The sequence below is a fragment of the Pinus tabuliformis genome, chromosome 1_2, assembly GCF_031772625.1.
Source record: "Pinus tabuliformis cultivar Carrire ecotype Pingquan chromosome 1_2, CPIR1, whole genome shotgun sequence".
NCBI lineage: Eukaryota > Viridiplantae > Streptophyta > Pinopsida > Pinales > Pinaceae > Pinus > Pinus tabuliformis.
The window spans coordinates 1,305,121,365-1,305,140,294 of NC_142298.1; the positions used below are offsets into that span (position 1 = coordinate 1,305,121,365).

At 42.3% G+C, this 18,930-nt stretch overlaps 1 protein-coding gene across 2 annotated transcripts in view; it reads left to right on the forward strand.

Moving 5' to 3' along the window:
* The first annotated feature begins 7,774 nt into the window (after window positions 1-7,774).
* The window catches only part of LOC149211007 (uncharacterized), a 467,932-nt gene continuing 456,776 nt past the window's right edge, over window positions 7,775-18,930 (forward strand). The window contains exons 1-3 of one of the 2 annotated variants that reach the window (XM_089396856.1): window positions 7,775-9,109; window positions 9,244-9,373; window positions 9,474-9,546. In XM_089396856.1, the coding sequence (XP_089252982.1) occupies window positions 9,326-9,373; window positions 9,474-9,546 (121 nt within the window). In that variant the 5' untranslated portion in view covers window positions 7,775-9,109; window positions 9,244-9,325. The remainder of the gene's footprint in view (window positions 9,110-9,243; window positions 9,374-9,473; window positions 9,547-18,930) is intronic. The other variant, XM_089396857.1, reaches the window with a different exon arrangement.

Sequence of the window (18,930 nt, forward strand, 5' to 3'; positions counted from 1 at the left end):
AAAGCCACCCATCATCACATCAATGTCCTTGCCTCTCACTTTAAGGCTAAGAAAGGGGCCCTTCTAGCCTAAGGGGGGCTTCCCTATGGTCAAATTAAGCTAGATGGTTGGTGGGAGTGGGACCTTCTTCTAACTTACATTCGATAAATAGTAACTTTTAGTTCACAAGGTATGAGATAAGTTGGAGCATGCAACATGTTGCTATATTAGTGAGTTTTAAATGATTTCAAAGGAGTATGCTTAAAATGGAGTTATATCATACTAGAAAACCACATGAATGCCTTAGTAAAACCAAATGCCAATGACAAATGATTATCCAAACCATACACTAACCAGAAGATATCAATAATTTACTCAAGTGTTTTTTGTTTTCTAGAGTGACCTCAACTTGCAGGACCCGCCTCATCCAGGTGGCTCCAGACACATGCAGAAGCCCCAAAGGACTAAAAAAGGGTCAAAATTAAAAGTGGTCAGATTTCTTCCCAAACCAGCACCAGATCAAAGTGCTCGTTGCCCTGATTCCAATGGTGTGAATGACACTCAATTCTGAGCTCGTATGAGGGAGAAAGAGCCAGTCAAAGTTTTGGTCAAAGCTGGGCTATGGGCTAGGTTTAAGTGTCCTACAAATTCACCGTCAATCGGTGTGGGAACCTAGCTCCCGAGAGTGGGACAAAATGTTGCCTCTTTAATTTGTCTAATAACCCTTATATTAGACAAAATCGAAAAATATCTCTATCTAATAAATAAATAAAAAATAAAATAAAATATGGGTGGCGGACCACCACCCCCGCCACCCATCGGTCTGTTTATGTGTATAAAACAAATTTTTAATTAAAAATGGCTGGCTAGCCATGAATCCCGCCAACCCCAACTCCATTATGCAATGGAACATTAAATATAGGCGGTGGGCGGGCCACCTCTGGTGGACCCGACATATGCCCCCATCTAATAACAACAACCATACGAAGGCCGACGGGTACATTAAATATAAGAGGTGGGTGGGCCACCTCCGTGGACTCGACCCATGGCCCCACCTAATAACAACAACCATACGAAGGCCGGTGGGTATTGAACCTGTGCCAGCCACGTGGGCTGGCCCGCCACCATGCGGCGACCCATTTAACACTTACGTAACGGCTCCCACATTACTCCGCCCACAAATAAACCAAAACATTAATGCTACAACGGCTACTACCCAAAACAAAATGCACCCATTTAATATAACCGTCGTTTAAAAATATATAACGCGCCAAAACAATGCATGTAAGTTTGGAGGGGTCGGGATTTGATCCCCCAACCTCCGTGCACCTAATATATTTGCCTAACCAACGTGCCAACAACTTCCATTGGAAAGTCTGCCAACGAAATAATATTTAAACCCTCATTTCCTCAGTGCGCGGAGGCCAAGACAGACCGCGTTTTTCAAGACGATTTTTTTAATGAATTGCAGGTGGAACCATGAGTGTGGAAAAGAGGCAGGTGGAACCATGATTGAGCCCAATTTTCAGGAGGGCAAAATTTTACCTGTGTCCAAATTGAACAAACTTTATGTCGATCCTACACCTCTCAGCAACACAAACCTAATGGCATAGATTTCTTTTTTATTTGAGCAACAAATCTTCAGATGACCCAGAAGAGGGAATCTTTGAGGAATCTACGAGGAATCTAAAACATTTCTATAGCCCAAGATTTTCACTTTGTCAGAATGCAGAAATCTGACAGTTGATTTTACACTATTCAAAGCCACGAATCTGATGGTGTAATCAAATTTTCCATTTGATCATTACATTTTTCAGCCACTTTTCAAAGTGGAGTGCAAGTGTTAGCATTCAATGTGCAAGCAATCATTTCCATGAGATTCCATGAGATTGATGGTACAGCCAAATCAAGCAGTTTATCATCCTCTTCTTCAGATAACTCCTTGATGTGAGGTATATGCAGTGTGATCATGTACTTCTTTGTCCCTTTGCTTGAGATGCATTGTTCTGTATAGATCCTTGTTTGATGTTTTGATGTGAGATCTTGTTTTGTTCTTGGTATGAGATGTACTTATTGTCATGTTTTGATTGAGATCCCTTTGTCGTCATGTTGACAGGATTCTCATGTGTCGCCATGTATGTCTGAATTGAGATCACTTTGATGCCATGTTGGCAGGATGCTCATTATTAACATACGTGAAATTATGTCATGCTGATAGGAGTCTTGTTCTGAATAAGAGTTCCTACAACGGAACATCTCTTGGAGCCACTCCTGCGTGAGGGCATATTCCTTGTATGGTAGAGAAAACACATGCATGTACATCATCACTCTTTCCAACACTTAATGCAGCGGCCTACACCATCTTGACACCGGGGCCTAGAGATGCAGTCCCTCCTGGACGAACTCTGTTATCAACGTCTCTTGTTTTATGTTGTTGATTCTTGTCATGTTCCCTCTTCTTTATAACATGCATATATGTTCCTTTATGCTCTTTTAAATGCAATTCTAACAACATCACAAAAGTAAAAGGTCTTGGTTAAATTCGGGAGTTGAGTCAACTCGGATCAAGTTTGGTATCAAAGCGGTCTTTGCATGGATGTAAATTGTGAGCGTGAACAACAGAACGTGCAGCGATGGAGGATGACAAAGCGATGTACGAGACCATGCTTAGAATTTCCCAAAAGGTGGAAATAATGTATGAAGCTCTACAAAAAGAGATAGAGGAAAAGCAGCGAGTGCAACTTAAGTTGCGAGCCACCAAAGAGGCTCTGGAAGAATTGAAGCACAACAACCAAAGTCTTCAAGCAGATAACGCTGAATTGAAGATGCTTCTACAAGAAGAGAAAGAGGAGAAACATGGTTTGCTACGAAATCTGCAAGCTAAGGACGAGGCCTTGGAAAAGCTGCAATGTGACCCATGTGAGGTAAAAAGTAATTCTATGTCTTCATGTATGTTTCCTGATGATGATTTCGTTGTTTTTGAAAACCATACCATAGGAGTTGGTTCCAAACTGTTGAAGAAAATGGGGTATGAAGGAAAAGGATTGGGCATTAATGGCCAAGGCATTGTCAACCCCATCAAAGTAGAGGAATTATCCTGTTAGGTAGGACTTGGGTATGTCGGAAAGGAAGTTGGGGAATGCGTCAAGACAGCTAGCGAACCACCAACAACAGATGATGAGAAGCCTTCATCAGTTCTTTCCAACTCGACAGTGGAGGTAAAAGATGTTGATTTCCCTTCAATTTCATCTTCACATAGTATGATTTCTATTGGAAATGTGGAGATACCAATTACAGGGACAAACATGAGGCTCCTTACCAGGATGAGGTACAAGGAGGAAGAAGAACTTGGTGTTAATAGCCAAGGCATTACTCAATCGTTGGAGGTTGTGTGGAGACCTCGATTTGCAGGCTTGGGATACATCGAAGAAGAATGCTCAAAGGTGTCAGATCCTTCTCAGACATCATTGAAATCATCAAGGAAAGAGAATGATGGGAACTCATCACCATCATCCCATAGCAGTGCCCGCTACAGGGAAAGAGCTGAGGCAAGCTCTCATCGCCATACTTACACCAGAGACGACAAGGAAAGGCATAACAAATATCGATATGCAAATGTTCATTTCAATTACAATCATGTTGTTAAAGATAAATGTAAAACATGGCATCGAAAAATATGTACCTTTTGTGGATTACATAACGATACATTTGTTGAGTGTTGGAAGAGAATAACAGCACGAAAAAGGATGAGGCGTGAAAGACCCTCTCAACAACAGGCAAAGAAGAAGGTAAAGCAGATTTGGAGGAAGAAGACTTATTGTAGTCATTACAACAAAAGTGGCCATCAAAGAGCCACAAGTTGGAGGCTCCATCCAGAGCAATGCCTTAAAGACAAAGCGTCAGTGCATGAATCAGGGGAAACAGTTGTTCGACAAGCAAAACCACCACAGGGGGATGATCCATTCACATCAATAAGTGAAAAATGGTTTCTAGATATGTTAGCTTGTCATGGTCGTGCTTTTGTAAATCATTTGTTGCATTTTAAAATGCAAAAGTGATGATGTGTTTTCCATCACCTCTCAAGCAACAATGATGTCTGATCTTATTTTGAGTTGCATGTGATGTTGTGTTTTCCATCACTTGTTAAAGAAACAATAATGTTTGGCCTTATTTTTGTAAATCATGTGTTGCAGTGATGATGTGTTTTACATCACTTGTTGAAGCAACAATGATATTTTGGCCTTGTTTTCATAGCTGGGGGATTGTTTCCAATTTGATGTAAACTTGACCACTAAGTATGTGTTATAAAATAGTGGCAAGTATGGGATACTTGGGTCATTAGTTGGTCTTGTAAATCAAGCATGTGATTTGCAAAATAATTTACTACAAGTTTATAGAGGGTGCAGGTGTCGACTCATCGCTTATGGCTCCAAAGGACAAAGGTGAAGGAGAAGGAAGGGTGACATATTAGATACTTGCAAGTGCAGACGGGGTACAAATAAGTGACAAATTATTTTCATGCTTTTGGAGGACCAAAAGCTCCTCAGTGGGGAGGATAGATCCAGGTGGCTCCAGACACATGCAGAAGTCTCAAAGGACTAAAAAATGGTCAAAATTCAAAGTGGCCATATTACTCCCCAAACCAACACCGGATCAAAGTTCTTGTCGTCCTGATTCCAACAGTATGAGCGACACTCAAATCCGAGCTCGTATGAGGGAGAAAGAGCCAGGCAAAGTTTTGGTCCAAGTTGCGTTGTGGGCCAAGTTTAAGTGTCCTACAAATTCACCGTCAACTGGTGTGGGAACCTAGCTCCCGAGAGTGGGAAAAATTGTTGCCTCTTTAATTTGTCTAATAACTCTTATATTAGACAAAATCGAAATATCTCTCTCTCTCGCTATATATATATATATATATATAGCCACCACCCCGCCACCCACCGGTCTATTTATATGTATAAAACAATTTTTAATTAAAATAGCCGACGGGCCATGACCCCCACCGACCCCAACTCCATTATTCAACGAACATTAAATATAGGCGATGAGTGGGCCACCTCCAGTGGACCCGGTGCACGCCCCCACCTAATAACAACAACCATACAGAGGCTGACGGGTATCGAACCCGCGCCCGGCCCCCCACCATGCGACGACCCCATTTAACACTTATGTAATAACTCCCACATTACTCTGCCCACAAATAAATCAAAACATTAATGCTACAACGACTACGACCCAAAACAAAACACGTCCCATTTAATATAACCATTGTTTAAAAATATATAATGTGCCAAAACAATGCATGTAAGTTTGGAGGAGTCGGGATTTGATCCCCCGACCTCCGTGCACCTAATATATCTGCCTAACCAACGTGCTAACGACTTCTGTTGGAAAGTCTGCCAACGAAATAATATTTAAACCCTCATTTCCTCAGTGCTCGGAGGCCAAGACAGAGCACATTTTTCAAGATGATTTTTTAATGAATTGCAGGTGGAACCATGAGCGTGGAAAAGAGGCAGGCGGAACCATGATTGAGCCCAATTTTCAGGAGGGCAAAATTTTGCTAGTGTCCAAATTGGACAAACTTTATGTCAATCCTACACCTCTCAGCGACACGAACCTGATGGCGCAGACATAATTTTGATATGAGCAACAGATCTTCAGATGACCCGGAGGAGGGAATATTTGAGGAATTTAGGGGGAATCTAAAAAATTCTTTTAGCCCCAGATTTTCACTTTGTTAGAATTCAGAAATTTGACAGTTGATATTACACTATTAGACGCCACGAATCTGATGGTGCAATCAGATTTTCCATTTTTTATCATTCCATTTTCGGCCACTTTTCAAAGTGGAGTGCAGGTGTCAACATTCAATGTGTGAGTAGTCATTTCCATGAGATTGATGGTACAGCTAGATCCAACAGTTTATCATCCTCTTCTTTATATAACTCTTTGAAGTGAGGTATGTGCAGTGTGATCATGTACTTCTTTGTCCCTTTGCTTGAGATGCATTGTGCTGTATAGATCTCTGTTTGATGTTTTGATGTGGGATCTTGTTTTGTTCTTGGTGTGAGATGTACTTATTGTCATGATTTGAGTTAGATCCCTTTATCGTCATGTTGATGGGATACTTATGGGTCGCCATGTATGTTTGAATTGAGATCCCTTTGATGCCATGTTGGCGGGATGCTCATTATTAACATACGTGAAATTATGTCATGTTGATAGGAGTCCTTTTCTGAATGAGAGTTCATACAACAGAACATCTCTTGGAACCACTCCTGCATAAGGGCATATTCCTTGTATGATAGAGAAAACACATGCATGTACATCATCACTCTTTCCAGCACTTAATGCAGCGACCTGCACCATCTTGACACAAGGGCCCAGAGACGCAGTCTCTCCTGGACGAACTCCGTTATCAACGTCTCTTGTTTTATGTTGCTGATTCTTGTCATGTTCCCTCTTCTTTATAGCATGCATATATGTTCCTTTATGCTCTTTTAAATGCAATTCTAACAACATCACATAAGTAAAAGACCTTCGTTAAATCCGAGAATTGAGTCAACTCGGATCACTGCCTGTGGTCTAAGAAATCACAACCTAGGGGCATCCAAGCCTTCAAAATCACCCAGGGATGTCACGTGGCCTAGGCCACGCCAATCCTTAACATGGTTGGATATTTTTGGTGTCTCCTCCCAACTACACAAGTTTCAAACCTTTGTTGCCTTACAGAATGAAACCCTCCATTCACGCTAGTGGGATTTCACAATGATATACTAAAGTTAATTGAATGTGCATAATGAGATATATGATCATGTTAACTGTTATTGTTAATAGCATAAATGTAAAGCAACAATAACCTATTCTTCAAAGTGGTTCCATAATTTATGTAAATTTTAGTAACGTTGGATTTAGGTCAAAAGGCACTTTATAGCAATATCATAGGGAGATGCTTAAATAGTTATCCACGAGTTGCTATTGCTTATAAAGTCATTGTCCTAAATTAAGGAGATTGAGTGCAAACATCATAGATTTGTTATGCGTTTAGACCATTCATAAAGTAGATTAATTTGGGAAAGTAAAATATTGAACATCTCATTAACATAAAAACATATCAATGCGAGAGATGTTGTTATTCCATGCACTCAATTGCCAAAATGAAAATCGGTCATGAGATACAAATGATTATATCATTCATTCACCATGGTTTAAGAGTAATATTTTTGTTATTAAGACATCATTCCATCAAGTGAGTTCTTGATACTTGCAAAGGGTGAGGTCAACAAATTTATCATCCAAAATATCGTTCAATAATGAACATTAAAATATCAATCCAATACATGTTTAAAATGTGAAATTATGTCATTAATTAACATTAAAATATCAATCCAATACATGTTTAAAATGTGAAGTTATGTAATTAATTGTTGATACTTGCAAAGGGTGAGGTCAACAAATTTATCATTCAATAATGAACATTAAAATATCAATCCAGTACATGTTTAAAATGTGAAATTATGTCATTAATTAACATTAAAATATCAATCCAATACATACATGTTTGAAATGTGAAGTTATGTCATAAATTGGACATGCAGAAGTAAGGAAATGTACATTTTTGTGTCTCGAAGAGGGAATTGTAACTACAAAATTGTGGTAAAATATAAGCACTTTTAACATTATTCAAACACCATTGCTACACGATTTTTACCAGATTTGGAGCATCCGCATAGTAATAAAATTATGTGAATAGAGCTCAACCCAAATATCAATAATGCTCGAAACATAAGTTTAAGGGGCTGCGCACTTTCCTTCCGTCAATATTTTCCGGTCATTTCGAGGTTTTGAACGTTGCAGCCGCCAAAACCCAAAACAGCACCCAAGCCGGCTCTTTTCGGACCCCTTGCGCAGAGAAGAGCTCTTGGTCGCCCGCGAGCAGCCAGTTTCTTCTACAGATCTACCTTAATCCCTGTAGACACAAAACTCAAACTTGGTAACAGTTTCGGAGCACATGCCCAAGTTAATATCGAAATTTTAATGGATCTCAATAAAGCAAATTTATTGGTAGTTTGTTTCTAACGGAGCAACGGGTGACGCAGTAAACGGGTTACACAGTAGCCAAAGTCGGGCCAAAGGACCTCGCCAGCTGAATCCTGGACGGCATCAGGGGAGAAAAGGCTGTCGGGAAAGGAATAGCTGAGTTCCACCGTTATCAAGTTCTACAGATGGTGGAACGTTGCCCAGGGTTTTTACCCCGTGACGCTCAAAAAACCCGTCAGAATTTCAAATCAATCTAAACTATGACTACTGGACCGCTTCTTGGATTCGACGAGGGAAGTTTGCTACAGGTTTAGTGCGCTCCCCGGATTTGGATTCATATATGGTAAGTGTGAGCAGTGTGAGCAGCAGTGAGAGCAGCGAGCAGTGAACAGTGAGCAGAAGTGTGAGCAGTGAGCAGTGTGGTCAGCAGTGAGAGCAGCGAGCAGTGAACAGTGTGAGGGCAGGGAGCTTTTAGCGGTGCCCTGTAAACTCTTGCGAATTACCTTTTCGGACTGTTGGGTAGACATCGGTGGATGCTGTTGAGTCGCTATAGGCCATACGCATTCCATAGGCCCATACTCTACATCCGAAGTTTGGTTTCGCCCTCTACCTTATGTAGGAAGAGTGCAGGCATTCGTCTTGTCGGGCGCCACTCAGAAGTTTATGAGCCCTGTGATGATTCATTTGCACTTGTAGATGCCCTGCTCGCTGATCGGGTTCATCTTGAGGAAGTTCAACCAAGCTTGTGTTTAGAACTCGGATGTGGGAATGGATATGTGATACACATTAGCCAGCAGTCAGTGCGGGACGCGGCAGCTTGAAACGGAGAGTTAAACAACGACAAATATTACATGGTGATGCAGGGCAGAGGAAAACAGCCATTATCGCTGGCTAGGGCAGAGAGATTATTTTTAAAATTGGAAAAATAAGACAGTCGTATCCCGTATAGCACGGTCGAATTTGTACCGTGATCGAATTTCCGTAACTGAAAGGTCAATACTACCGACTCCTACTTCTGTGCTCCGAAGCTACAGCAATTACTCCTTAACCCGAAAGAAATCGTCTTATTTTAACATCGTTATTCCTGCTGGTATACTGTCCATGCATAGCAATTGCAATAAACGCATTCCTACTGTTTTTCTTTCAACCTTACAACGACATAATATTAGACAGATTAAGTGGGATTTCCTCAGGATTTCATTTGAGAAGTTATGAATTTTGTAGGGTTTTAGCGAGGTTTATAGATTCAGACTCACATTGAGGTTTAAGGAAAGGGTTAAGACAGTCGTACAATAGCAAAGAGGAGATGGTGCGCTCCAACCAGAAAGCTAAGAGAACTGGTGCTGACTTCAAGGTCGTTTCACTTGATCTTTGTCTGTTTGTTTATTATAACCATATGATGGAAGCCAAGTACAGTCTTTTATTGATTAAACTTTTTACTCTGTCTATTGCAGAAAATAAAGCACAAAGTTGGAAGAAGGTTGCCACCGCCAAAAAATGCAACGAAGATTGAAATAAAATCGAAAGGTAGTTGATCCTTACATCTTTGAGCATGAGAGTGTTTTACCATAAATTGATGTAATTTTTTCCAGGCTTAATTAGATCTATAAACAATGTTGCTCTGTCAACACAATGCTTTTTTGTGGGGAAGAGATATTTATATTAATTTTACAAACACACAATATAACCCAACCTTCTAACTGTTCATCCCCGACTTCTAAAACTATCATGCTGTTTGGACTAGCATAGTGTTCCAATCTAACACACAGGAATACACTCTGTTAAAGTTAATGGAGAAATGTTAATGGAGAAATGTATTTTAGGAGAGAGTCAATTCATTAGTTACGTGTGAGACTTAGATTAGGAATTTGTTTCTATTTTCTATGTGGTTGTTCTAACCTCCCTATTTGCTTGTAAACTATATATTCTTGACTGTTAATGAGAGCATTCTGCCAGAGGCAGTCTCCGGGTGAAGCCCTCACCTGAGAGTTGCTCAGTTTGATGAATAAATTTGCTATCTTCCATTTTTAACATGGTATCAGAGCTTTAGGGTTGAGTGAGGTAAAGCGAGAGTGCTTTGGTGACTGAAGTCTGAGAGTGCCTGGTCACTGTAGTGTGGCCCTTAGTGGTGGGTCTGTTCTTGGTGGCAGAGAAAGATTTTCTTTGCTTGATCAACGCGCATTTTGGCTCAAAAAATGCGCTTTTAGGTGCTGATCAGCGCCCTTTATGGAGAGAAACACGCACTTTCAGCTTGTTCCTTTGAGAAATTTCTATCAGTGCGGAATTGAAGACATAAAACGCGCTGCTTTGTTCACGTGGAGTTTGACCCGTGAGTTTTGATCAGATTCGAGCTCGGTGTGCGGCGTGGGTCGGAAATCGAGTGGATTTGCAGCAGTGGGAGCCAGAGGTGGCTGCGACTTAGTTGGTCTCGGATCTGTTGGTGTGCTGTGTGATCCGTGGAGGTCGTTGGCGAATCTGCTGTCTGTTGGTAGAGAGCAGCGAATGTGGTGCAGTGGAGGCATGGTGTAGCTGCAACGAATCTGGGACTTCTCTTGAACTCCAAATGTTCCTACTTGTACCTGGTACTACGTCTTTTGTGATGATACCCGTGTGACCAGAGTGGTCTTGTGCATTGCGAATCTTGGTGGTGAATTAGTGCGAGCTTGGAACGCTTCAAAATTTACAAAATTCGCTGCTTGATAAAAATAAACTAACGAGAAGCATTGCAATGGGACTGGGCAATCTGAAGAATCTGAATTACTTGGATTTGGGTTCCAATCAATTAACGGGTCAGCTCCCTGCGTCACTTGGGAATTTGAAGTCTCTTGAGACCCTCAAGGCTAAAGTGCGTGAACGCTCCACGTTGATAGCGAGTTGTGAAGATTCTACAAACTACGGTGTAGCTGACACTGTAATTTTTGAGCCAATTTCATGAAGTTGCATGTAATTTTGATGACGCTGCGTGCGAGGTGCTGTGCCAAAATTTAAAGGTTGATCGTTTGGAGACCGTCTTCTTTTTGAAGGGTATTGTTTTTTGTGATCGTTGATTTTTTGATCAAAGAATATTTTTTTGAGAGGTCATTTTTTGGGGCGCATTCAAAAAGGGGGATTTTGTTTTTTTTGAAGGAATTGTATTTTTTATATATTTTAATAGAGGGCACACAAATATTTTTTGAGAGATCCTTGCTCTGGATCTAGAGATAGATCCATTTTTTTAAAGAAATTGCTGGAGGACAAAGTTTCCTTTTAGGTGGACTTATCAAGATGAATAACCAGATGGCAGAGGCATATCTGAACGAGAGCAATAAGCTCGACGGATCCAATTACTCTAATTGGAAATTTAAGTTGCAGACCCTGTTGGAGGGGCAAAACGCATGGGCGATTGCAAGCGGTGATGAGTTGAAGCTGACCCTAGCTATAGGCGGAACAATAGAAACAATCCAGGACTAGGAAAAGAGGGAGAACAAAGCAAAATTGTTGTTAAAATTGTCAGTGAAAGACTGTATTATCCCTCACATCCGTGAATGTAAATTAGTAAACGACATCTGGAAAACTCTCAAGGCCCTGTACGAGATCAAAAACACAAATCGCCTGCTGTTTTTGAAAAGCAAGATTCTCTCCATTAAAATGGAGGAGAATGAATCAGTGGTTGTGTTCATCTCTCGAATCAAGGAGCTCAGAGATAAGCTGGGTGACATAGGAGAGACAATGTCAAACACTGATCTCGTCACGATCACCATGAATGGTATGACTGATGACTATCAGATGTTTATCACAGGCTTGAATGCAAGAGAGAAAGCCCCCAATTTCGAAGAATTGACAGGGATTTTGATGCAAGAGGAAGAGAGGCGGATGACTCTGAAACCCCAGAGTTCAGATCTTGCTCTAATTGCAAAGAAGAAGCCCTTCAAAGGGAAGGCAAATGCAGGACAAAAAGGCGGAAGTACACCACAAAGTAAACCACCTCAAGGTATGTCCTCAAACATAATGGCCTAATTTGGACTAATAATGCCCCTAAAATAAAATAATGTGCATAATAACAATACTTTTGTTGACAATACAGTGATATGGGGTTTAACGGTAAGTTTCGCTGGGTGAAACCCACGAGATGAGGGTTCAAATCTCATTGAGTATATATATGACCTGTTGTGTCTTGGCTAGAAGAGTAGGCGACCCCATAGCGGACATCTCGGCTCTTGTTGAGGCATAAGTTTCCTGCTATTGTGCGGCTTGCAAGCGGTTGCACGTAGCCTAGGTTTATAGTGGCAGCCAGTTAGATTTGATCCTGGGTCTGTTCAGGATAACTCTCACCAGTTACCAATTATCCTAGATTTAAAAAAAAAACAACAATACTTTTGGTGACAAACCCACCAAATAGTTCAATAATACAAGAATAAGCCTCTCAAGAGGGTCGAATGATCAATAAAGAGAGTCGTTGGGGTTTTGAGGAGGATTAATGAAGTCCAAGTGGTGCCATGATGTAGAAATGGACTCCAAACATAGTGGACAAGGGCTTGGCCCCTTGTTTTCCAAGCAACAACCTGTGATGCTCCACAGTGGGTGTGGGGGCACTATAACTTTCTCACGGGTCTCCAAGTGGATCGAAAATGCTTGTAGGCCATTTGTAGGGGCTAGGATGATGATATAAGCCCTCTCTCTGCAACAGGAGACATCCTGTGGACCCTGGAACATCTTCCAAGTGTATGGTGCAAGTGTGTAGCTGGTTGGGCATGGTGAACTAGGTGCATCATCCTCATCCAAAAGGTGGAACACGAGCAATCAATGAGCTTTGCTGGGGATGAGGTAATCTTTGCTATGGTGGAGGCCCATGGCTCTCAATGTTCACCCTACAAGTGCCAATATGGCCCTCTGGAGGGCTAGGACTCCGTAGAGGGAGACCAAGCCCTAAATAGAGACCCACTTGCAACCTTGCATAAGATCCAATGCATCCTCTTGCCCTCCAATACAATAAATCATTAGAATAATCAAGTAAAATAACTTACAAGTCATGGAACCAATGGGGCACTTTATAGTTGCATGCCCTTCCATAGTTGGCTTTGGCATGTACAAGTGTCTCCAAGCTCAATAGGGGATTAACCAAGGACCATATTAGGTGGTTTCAACCTCTAAAGGGGGTGACATGTCCATGGTACATCCCTCAAATGGTAGGTGGCAAATGATATAGTAATGGAGAGTAGTGGGGAGTAGGGGAATCATCTAGACCACATGTTATGGTATAAGCGTAGCTATGATAAAGGGAAGCCCACACTCGAGTATATGAGTGTAGGAGGGAGCAAATCGTGGTACATGAGTTACCTCGGCCTTTGTTTTTCCACCCTTCATATGCCTTTTGCCTTTGATTGTTTTTTGTTCATAACTGCTCGGGGCTCCAGGGGATGAGAGTATGTTGTGTGGTATATAGCAGTGGATACCCCCTAAAGGTGGGGCAGTTCATTGCCCACCAGGGTTTGGGATAATCATGGATTCCTTCATGATGGAGGGGGCTCATCTAGGGCCCATAGGAACCAGGGTGATGGCTATGGATAAAGGGTAGAGCTCATGTTTGGCTTTTGCCCACGTGCTAAATTTGTATGTCTCGACCATCTTTTGCATTTTGTCGTACATTTCCTGTTGAGAGTGCCCAAACTATGTTTTTTCTTTTCTTTTTAGTTGCATCAACCTTCGAGCATCATTCCAGGCCCGACCCAAGGTGTGGATAGGGGGAGGGGGAAGGCTAAGCCCAAGCCTCTGTGGACCCCAATGGGAAAAGAGATGAATGGGGCCAAAATGAGTGGAAGGGAGCGATGTATATGGTGTCGAGAAGCGGGACCATGCAACCAAGATTTAGATTTCCCATGTAGTGCCAACCCTAAAGCTAATGCCCAGTAAATGAGATCTCATAGGACTAGGATACAAGGTTAACCACGAAATTGGGCAGTGGAGACAAGAGTATAGACCTAACGCACTCTTTCCGCCGAATCCCCCCACCAATCCATGTCCAAGTGCCCATGACAAGTAAGAAAAAATACTTAACTATATCAATGAAAAGTCATTCCTTTGGGGTCGAGAGGCCCACCTTCAAACACTAGTGGGCGAGGGACCACATGGATGGCTTAGGTGGCGGAGATAATGGCACATCAAGCAATTTGGCGGCTGCAAGGGGCCGTTGGATGTCGATTCAGGATCATCTAGGAGAATTTTTTTCTCCCTTATACACTACCCACAGGTGGTGGGTAACATCTGGCTCCAACTGGGACATGAGCTCTCGGAGAGGTGCATGAAGCTACTCGAACAAGAGGTCATGAGAACACCAACAATCTCTTGGTACCGTAGACCTGTTACTTGCACATATCAAAGACCAAGCACACGGGGCAACATGTTTTTGTGGTGTCTTATGATCACCCATGCTTAGTATTAGGCTATAAAATCAACAAGAACATAAAAATGCAAGTTTAATCTAAATGCAACTAATCTATCAGGAAAATATCACATGATGTTGGTTGTAATGAGGAAATGAACATGTAATGCATCCTACTCTAGAATGCGTATAATACAATGTCAATTGTCAAGGAACGAGGTGATACGACTTAACTTCATTAGTTGCGACCAAAGTTTGTCGTTGAGTTTGGCAATGTAGTAGTAATATTTGTCGACTTTCCTCTGAATCTTGTTGGGTATTGGGTTTTTATCTACCAAGAACACATCCCCAACCTTGTATTTTTTAGGCTTCCACTTTTTGCTTGCTTTGTGATTTGGTCGCTTGAGAATATATACTTCTTGTGAAGGGAGAATAGGAGGAGGCTTCTCAATCTCATGTGTCTTGTAATAAGGGATCGGTCTGTTGATTTTTGTGTAGCTTGGGAGGTACTCCAAGCCCTAGTGTTTGAGGGTTGGAGGTCGAAGTGCCACAAGTAGGCTTGTGGGTTTAGAACCCAAGTTTGGGGTTTTGCACCCATAGATGTTTGGGTTAAACACGTGATGAGTTTTCGACATGTGATGGATGAGGATGATAGCTATCGGCGAGACGATTATAACACAATGAGAATCATTCGATTTCGAGTTGTCGTCAAGAAGTTGTGAATTTTTGAAGGTCATGAGTTAGTTTACACCATATGTGTCAAGGTCGACTTGTGCGTTAAATAAGCCTCTTGACAAGTTGGATAGCCCTAGAGTAATGTTGGAAGGAGCCCCTCATTTTTGTATAAATAGAAGGTGATGTAGAGGCATTAAGGCATCCAATCGTGCAACATTTTCTCTAGAGAAGGACTCGGTGGAGGAAGGGGCAGCCTATGCCCTAGCTGCAACAAGAGGAGGACACCTACAAGAAGGGCGTAGGGACTATTTTAGGGCTGGAACAAGGGTTCGAGTATTGCTGGAGGAGGCCGAGGGAGACTGCTTGTAGGTCGAGCACTTTGTTGATTTGGGATAGCATCGGATGTGCTCTAGCCATGAAAATTGGTGGAGAGGCTAAAACACATGAGATCTCCAAGACCCAAAAATGGTTTGGGTAGATTCTAACCAGTTTTGGAGATATTAAAATAATTAATATTTTTAATGGAGTTCCTAAGTCTAAACTTAAGAAAAATAAAATATTAATGGGTATTAATATAAAATTGGGTTAGAAGATTCCAAAAGTCATAGATCAAGCCAAATCTAATCTTAGCCGTTGCTTAGAGATTTAATCTCGGCTGTTGAAGGACTAACGAGAAAAGTATAAGAGGAGGCTTGAGGGTCAGTTGGAAGATACACCAGAGTGATCAGTCATTCATTTTGTTAGAGCGGGGTTGCTAAGCAAAAGTGAATAAGTCATCAACAGTGAGGGGCAGTGAGTACTGGGCAGAGAGGCAGAGATAGTGCCAAGAGACCAGCGCAAAGGCAGAGAGCGAGAGCAACAGCCAGAGTAGGCCACGCAGAGTCCAGCAGAGACAACGTAGAGCCCAGAGGGACCGTGTCATCCACACAAAGGGCAGAGGGAGTGACACAGAGGGTCCCATAGGTTGCGCAGTGCCTCAGAGGGTCCTGGGGTTGACACAGTGCAACAGGAGGCTGGCGTAGAGGCCAGAAGGGCTAGCGCTGAGCTTTAGAGTCGCGGGAGAGGGTTTTGTGGGACAGGTTTTCTGAATAACTGTTTCCGAACAGAGAGGTATTGTTGCCGTGTATTTTTTCTTTGTCGGGTGAGTCGGTTAGGCACCCAATTGTACTCAAGGAAATACTGCATAATAATATACCCTCAGAATCGCTGTGCCGGTTTATCGCATTAGGTTTTTTCGAGGACATTTGTTCAAAAATAACGGTGTCACTTGTGTGTTTGTTTTCTTTCAGCTGATGATTTGTAGATGTTGTGACTGTATTGTGTTTATTTCGGTATTTAAATGTTTTAAATAACTTGTTCAGAATTTACAAGTAGAAAAAATAAATTAGCAGAATACAGATTAATTTTCTAACAGATAGACTTAGAAAATTCAACATGGTATTAGAGGGTGGTTGCAGATCACAGGCAAGCTGAAGGCATCAACTGAGCAGAGCATTTGCAACAGATTCAACTGTCCAGAGTGACAGCGCTGATCCTTGCAGAAAGCGACAGAGGAAGGGTTGATGCAGAGGGACTGCGTCATCAGTCCGGCACTGAGAGATGCTAGCGCAGAGGCTGAGGAGGGCAGAAGCAGGCTCGCGCAAAGGCTAGGAGGACTGACGCAGTTGGCTGAGGGAGTTGTTTTACCGGTGCCGGGATTGTGCAGAGCCAAGAGGCTCAATCCTTAAGTTGTTGGGGCGAAGGAAGCTGTGGGTAGTTTGTGGGAGCGAAGCTGGTGGGGTACTGTGGTCATAACAGTACCTAACAGGGCAAAACCAAGGTAGAGGGTGATCCGAAATTGATCGAAGGCAAACAATAAGGTATTACAGACTCGTGCATGGATGTGCCTATGTTATTTTATGCAACGGATCGATAAGATTGCGAAATACACAGGCACTGAAGCAGTTAGAGAAAACATAACAGGCAAACATGTAAACACAACAAGTTTAATAAGGAGTTCACCCAATACTCCTGGGCTACGTCTTCCGGTCCAGTCTTCACTGATGGCCTCTCTATTATGTTTTCAAAAGCAGAGTTTTTACAACAGTGAGCTCAATTTGGGTCTCACTCAACAGATAGATATCAGCAAGACTGTACTTGGATTCTCCAAGTCTCTGGAGTACGCAGACTCTCTTTACTGATTCTCGACCTCCTATGGGTCACAATGGTATGAGTCCAATCTGAGACTCAATACATGACAGGTATTTATAGAGGAGTTTGCTTGAACCTCTCAAGCCTTCTCTGGAGTACACAGACTCTCTGCTCTCTCTGTCTCGATGCTGCCTTTTGCTTCTGCAGGTCAGCTCGATTTCTTCTCTTTGTTCTCTGCTCTCAACTTTCCGCTTCTAGCTTACTTGCTAACTGCCTCCTTCTTTCTCTGTCAGCTTGTGGCTTTAAAGCCAATCTGCTTTCTGACTGTTCGTTTCCGCTTCCCGGCTTTCTGGTTCCCCTGCCTCTGTCTGTTTGAATTCCTCTGTTCTGCGTCATCATCACTGTATAATGCCTCACAAGGAGGTGGCCACCTGTTTCATAACAAACTGAGTGTCAATTCTCTTGGACGTTTTCGAACGACTGTTTTTACCGTTAACTCTAAGAATGCCCGCGAACACGATCTTCTGCCAACGCATTGTCCACGTCGGACTTCAAATCTTATACAACTCTGCTTGTTTACCCTATCGAATCCGGTCATCCATCGGATTGCGTCTCCGCCGTCGATCTGGAGCCTCCAAATCCTACGGTTATCGTCCATATCGGGCGGATAAGTAGCATGACGTTTACCCGTCCGATGTGAGCAGTTTTCTCTCTCTTTCGCCAGACGCGTGGCACCCATTGTATGGCATCGGGCGGGACTCGGTTGAAATTGCTTACTGCTCGAAGTCCTTCCGATATTTTGCTGGTTTATGTGGGACCCCGCCTCTGATGGAATCGGCGCGGTATTTGTTACATTTTATAATTTTTCGGGTCCGGTTGCTCCGGGCTTTTCCTTCTTTGAGGGGTTTGCCTGGTGATATGCAATTAGTGCCCGTTTCTCAAAAAGGCCTCCGATTTTTCTAATTCGCGACAGTGCGCGTTACCATGGGCCGACGGTCAGCATGCTTGACCGAGGGTCCTTGTTGCTTCGCGCTGACTGCAAATTGCAATTGTTTCGAGGATATTTTTGATAAGATCGTTCTTTGTAAGACTTTGAAACTTTGGCATGAATTTTACAGAGTTCATGAAAACTTAGAGAATGTTTTAGGATCCAATTCGGATCACGACCTTCCCACTGAAAAAGATTTTGGACCACCAAAAATTGGTTTTTAAGCATCAATCAAGTGAGGGTACAAATTCCTCGCTTGCCCAATTTCTATCCATTTCGCATTGCTTGGTTTTGAACCTTTGAGTTCAATCCTGAGGTACTCAACATTCCCTCTGCATGTAGTTCTCACCTTCCTGTCCAAAACTGTATCTTCTTGCAATTCATTAAGATGATCATCAATAGAAAGCAATTGACTCTGCTTTTCGGGATCTTCAATCAATGAAGGTTCAAATAGTCTCAAGCTGTCTGCATTAATAACTGAGTAGATGTGCATGTAAGCTGGCAAATCAAGGCGAAAAACATTCTCACCAATTTTCTCAAGTATCTTGAAAGGTCCATACCTTATTGGCTTCAACTTCTTACCTTCACCTTGCATTCTGTCTTTGCTAATATACATCTAGGCTTGATCACCAACTTGGAAATTATGTTCAATCCGATGCTTATCATGCCTTGCCTTGTACTTGGCTTGGCTCTTTTCCAGCTGTTCCTGTACTGCCTGGTGAATCTCTTGGATTTGTTCAATGAACTTGGTTGCCTTGTC